General features: G+C 35.8%; 1 protein-coding gene across 1 annotated transcript; it reads right to left on the bottom strand.

The window, feature by feature from the left end:
• Positions 1 to 29: 29 nt before the first annotated feature.
• Positions 30 to 5,063, bottom strand: LOC132045030 (myosin-11-like; the record flags this gene model as incomplete). The annotated part of the gene is made up of 14 exons (XM_059435555.1): positions 4,929 to 5,063; positions 4,255 to 4,398; positions 4,003 to 4,148; positions 3,764 to 3,920; positions 2,900 to 2,958; positions 2,639 to 2,798; positions 2,387 to 2,536; positions 2,072 to 2,208; positions 1,837 to 1,983; positions 1,646 to 1,747; positions 1,504 to 1,561; positions 1,305 to 1,406; positions 381 to 418; positions 30 to 229 (listed from the first exon to the last, which is right to left on the bottom strand). Coding segments are annotated over exons 1-14 (1,735 nt in total), but the record flags the coding sequence as incomplete, so codon positions are not given.
• Between the last annotated feature and the right edge of the window lie 200 nt (positions 5,064 to 5,263).

Below are 5,263 nucleotides of genomic sequence, written 5' to 3'. Positions count from 1 at the left end.
AAGTAAGGCTTTAAGACACCAAAAATGACCTTTACTGTTATTAATGCCTATATCCAACACGAGAATATTTGACTGAACAGCTAACTCAGATGCAGTCTTTACCTCTCCAGCATAATGAGCAATGGTAAAATCAGTGCGAGACAGTTTCGGTTTGATAAATCGTTTGTGGGCCTTGAATGTCTGATAAAGCTTCTGAGAGAATGTTTCATGAGTTGACTTGGGGAACATACTGGAAGAGTCCATTTCAAAGAGAATGTCAATTAAATTGTTCTTCCTCGCCAGAACAGAAGCATATACAACACTCAGACATCAAATGCAGGGAAGCAATGCACGTAGCAGTTTAACGCTCATACATACAGATGCAGTGCTATGCATCTTACCAGGCTTCATCAAGAAGAGCGATGATACCTCCAGGTTTCTGCAAAAGCAATACAAATCAACTTACAAAGTGACACCTCAAAATGGTGAAGTAAACAAAAGTGGGTAGGCTGTTTTGAGTGGAAAGTGATGAACAAGGGAATCAGTAAATGCTGAGAAACGCATGGTGTATTTGCAGAAATTCTATTGCACCGATAACTTGTAGTAACTTCAGATACAATAGTTGAATCTATTTGGACCTAATAGTGCTGTTTTCCTAATAATAAAACATGCTTTATTACACAAACCAAATAAAGAAGTCCACTGGCAAACCGAAGATAATGGAGTAATACAAGCAAGAAAAGAACCAAAAAAAAAAAAAACTCATTAAATTAAAAGAGAACGCCATGATAAAAGGAACTAAAAGATCTAACAAAATCATTAAGAAAAAAAAAAAAGGGGACGAATTTCTCTTTCAAAAAATTGAGCATCAATTGAATAATTTCTAGTGATTTCATATTATACCACCAACTCTTTTTGGAAGCTACCAGTGTCTATAACTGTCAATCGGAGACTAAGTAATCTTTCTAGAATTTGACAAGAATATATTTTAGAATTCTACAATTAAAAAAAAAAATCAATGCAAAAAAAAACTTGATCTGTAGAAGAAAAATCTATATCAATGTCTTCAATAAAACTCTTTCTAGTTAAAAGCAATCTAATCAGGGTTTTAGAAAGCTAAAGCATCATTGTTATTTATGTGGAAGAGACATGCAAGCAAACTAGTATTCGAAAGTCAGAATTCAAGAAAATTCTGATCAACACTCACTAAACAAGTCTCCTTGTCTGGTTACTTGTGCAGTAGTCACATGACAAGTAGAATGCAGAGAAACAGAAATAGATGTACATATTGAGGAGAGCTTCCCCGCTAAACTAAATGAAGGAACCTTTTCAATAAGATCCAGAACATCCTGATTGTCCACAAATTCTATGTAGCTCCAATCGATCTCTTCTCTAGTGTATTCCTCCTGTTCCATCTTGAACACGTGCTGAAAAAAAAAAAAAAAAAAAAAAAAATTATACCCTAGTTCAGTTTTGGCTTAGAAGAGATGGACAGAAATTCTCTAAAATTTCAACTACAGATACCTGGTTAAAGTGTTGCTGCAGCTTCTCATTTGTGAAATTAATGCAAAATTGTTCAAAACTGGGACACAAAGGTCAAAAAGTCAAATGTCAAAATACCACATTCAACAATATCCTGTGTGTTCTCCAATGATTTGGCGCCTACCTATTAGTTTTAAAACTTTCAAAACCATAAATGTCAAGAACACCAATTAGAGATTTTGAGTTTGCATCTTGACCGATCGAGTTATTTATTTTGTCCACCAACCTGTAAACAGTTGAAAACTGTGCACCTTAGTGTCAAATAATCAGTAACAGACCACATTAAACAATCTGGTTGAGACAATAGAATCATACCAGTCAAATAAGCGAGAATATATCGTTTTAGCAAGACCATCTCTACTAACTGTAGCAGCATCAGGATCAAGACATCTCTTTATTACTTCTTCAGGTGTGACCATTACACGTTTCAATAGTGCATCTTCCAAATCCTTAAGATCACACCTGATATAAGAAGTGAATCACATCAAACTTTCGTCAACAAAATAATAAATGAAGAGAGAGAAGTAAAATTTGAAAGCCAAGAACATACATCAGAAGCTCTGCAACAGTCTGAAGATGGAACTTAGATTTGTCATCTTTTAAAACTGATGAATCAATTTCTTTGCCCTTTGCAAACTGAAGATTACCAAGATGAAGGACAGAAGCCACTACTCTAAAAATTGCTTCCTGAAAAAGAAACGAGTGACTTCTTAGACTCTACAACAACAGCGGCATACCCTAGTGTAATCCCACAAGTGGGGTGGATAGAGTGGACGCAGACCTTACCCCTACCATGGGAGGTAGAGATGTTTGTTTCCGATAGACCCTCGGCTCAAAGAAAAGCAAATCAAAGGAACCAGGTTACCTGCTCTTTCTCACTAATGCCAACAATATCCATGGCCCTCCTTGTTGCAAGATAATCTTGAGCATCACTTACACCTACTAGATTATAGCAACTTGATTGATTAAGATAGTGAAATGATTTAGGATCCCCCAACTTGTACTTTTCCACCTCCTGTTAAGATTGGAAAACTGTCAGAAGGACATCAAGACTATCAAAGAAGTTTATACCAAGAGATGAAAGATACAAAAAGAAGAGAAGCTTTGAAATCCGTACCTCCGGAGGTGCTGCACATAGAAGGTAGAAACAATGATAGTTGCGTTCAGGATCTGAAACTTGGCAAACACGAGATCTTTCAAGGAGGTAAGTTCTAATAGCGGCACCAGATATCCTTCCATTTTTGTCAAACTGAATCTCCACAAATTTACCAAAACGACTGTAACAACATAAGTATAAGCATTCAGAAGAAAAACTGTACGCCAAAACAACTAAATGAGTCACTTCTTAATTGGAAGCATGAGTGGAACAGTATCTCACCTTGAATTGTTATTTCTAACTGTTTTGGCATTGCCAAATGCTTCAAGTACTGGATTTGACTGGAGATAAAACAGAGTTAAAAGAAGAACAAAACCAGTAAAGAAGGCAGAAGAAAACGGCTGACAACCCTTAAGCTTGAAGCTCCCTCCTACCTAATGATTTATACTTTTTAGAAACGAAACAGGTATTTTTGAGATTATTATATTTAAAGTATGATGATTTATTCACATGGAGCATTGTGACCCCTCTACAAGCTTTCTATAACTAAGAAAAATGCTAGTGAGTTCATCAGAACCAGAATGATCTCTTTCGAATGCCATTTTGAAAATCATTGTTGATCTTACTAAGTAAGTTTGTTCAGAACTTCCACAGATATCTAGTTTATATAAAAGTAATAAATACCATTGTATTTAACACAATTACAGTAAACTGTTACCTTCTCAAAAGCTTAACACATTGCAGTAAAGATTCTCGCTTCAATTAGTTTCCTTTCTTTGATTCTGTCTTAAGCTTTGCCCCGTACTGTATCTTATGTTTCATTCATTTCTACACATTCAAATCAGAGATGTTCCATGAAATTACCATATTTCTTTGTCCATTCGTAGAGCTAATAGAGTCACATCACCATATTTACTTCAAATTTATCAATTAATGCTCTTATGTCATGTACTTCAGCAGTTCAGCATGTAGAAAGTACCGTAACTTGTGCAGAGAATATAAGCCGCACAGCTTCAGCATGTAGAAATAATGGAAATCATGCAGAACTAAAGCCAAGCAAAATCTGCCATTGGCTTACCTACCCTTGTAAATTTAAGGAGAAAAAGAGTTTAAACAAACTCGGCTCATCAAGATCACACAGTTTACCTCTAGAACTTGCTGCTCGACAGTTCGACCTTCAGTGCTTCTACGGCCACCCAAATAAGCAAGATATTGCATAAGCATTTTTGTAGTTTCAGTCTTACCAGCCCCACTTTCACCGCTGACCAATATGGAATTGCTTTTACCTTCATTTATCATTTGCCTGATTCATTTTATAATCTTAGTAACAATTGTATAGTGTTTGGGGATAAATAATGTGGAGTGGAAGTTGAAGACTGGAGTACCTGTAAGCAGCATCAGCAATAGCAAAGACATGAGGACTTAATTCGCCAAGCGGTGCTCCCTTGTATTGTTCCATCATGTGGCGATCATATAAATGAGGCAACTTTTGGAATGGATTGATGGCAATGAGAATACTTCCAGTATAAGTCTGTCATAATGTAACGTTATGATACAATATTATGATAGCACCACCTATACATGGAATAATTCGTTTCTTCCTGTCCCCAATCTACAGAAATTGGACCATAACTTACGTAGATTTCATTGAGTTGATATCTTGTAGCCAAATTCTGCAAGACACCAGGCTCATGCAAATATGATAACTTGGTCATGTCATCAACTCCACCAGCAGGAGCATCTTCATCTTTAGGATATATTTTTGATAAATTTACTGTAACCTATATGAATTGAAACATGAAAGATAGGTAAACAGTTACGAGCGAAGACATTACCAATTAGAGGTGTGTATCTTGCATTGAAATTTGTGACAACGCAACTTAGAGGGAACCAAAAAGAACTTATTAAACAAAAAACAACAACTTCAACAACTACCACGCTAAACAAGTTGGGGTCGGCTATATGAACCCTCACTTCTTCATTTAAGCTCAACGCTTTAGATACGGGTTCGTCTAGACCTAGTAATTTTGGCTCTGACCCTATATATGTGTTGAAAAATTTCACTAAATATGTGAAAAATAATATATTCTGAACCTCGTAAATGGAAAGGATTGTGGTAGAATTCCGAACTCGACACTCATTTTAAGTCAATTTAGATAGATCAATCAGTTAGCATATAGAAAATCAGCTTGACAGTTAAGTATCTAATTCTATTGGATTTCATAATACACTGAAATTGCCACAGGAAAACAATAAGCAAACTGAAATTGCAAGAATAAAATAATGTTCCGTGTAAAAGAGCTAGACATACCGTCCTCCCATCAGATGTCTGGACCTGAACATCCTGTCCATTAATCTGTGATACTTGTCCATCAATCCAAGCAATGTTTTGATCCTCAATCCACACATGAGAACCTACAATGATATTTACTGGAGTGCTCTGCATAAAATTTACTTTTCCATCAGATCAGAAAGCCAAAAGCAAGTCTTATTTTCTTCAGTTTAAAACAGCACAAAAGAATATAATTATTTACTTAACCAGGGATAGAGGCTAAAGAAATAGGAACACTTGCTCCCATGATAGACCCTAGATGGTACATCCCAATTGACATGCACAATTGATATGTTTTACATGTAAGTAGTATA

This window comes from Lycium ferocissimum, unplaced genomic scaffold (genome assembly GCF_029784015.1).
Source record: "Lycium ferocissimum isolate CSIRO_LF1 unplaced genomic scaffold, AGI_CSIRO_Lferr_CH_V1 ctg592___fragment_2___debris, whole genome shotgun sequence".
Taxonomy (NCBI): Eukaryota; Viridiplantae; Streptophyta; class Magnoliopsida; order Solanales; family Solanaceae; genus Lycium; species Lycium ferocissimum.
Note: the sequence above shows the minus strand (reverse complement) of the source record. Positions and strands in the feature narration are given on the sequence as shown.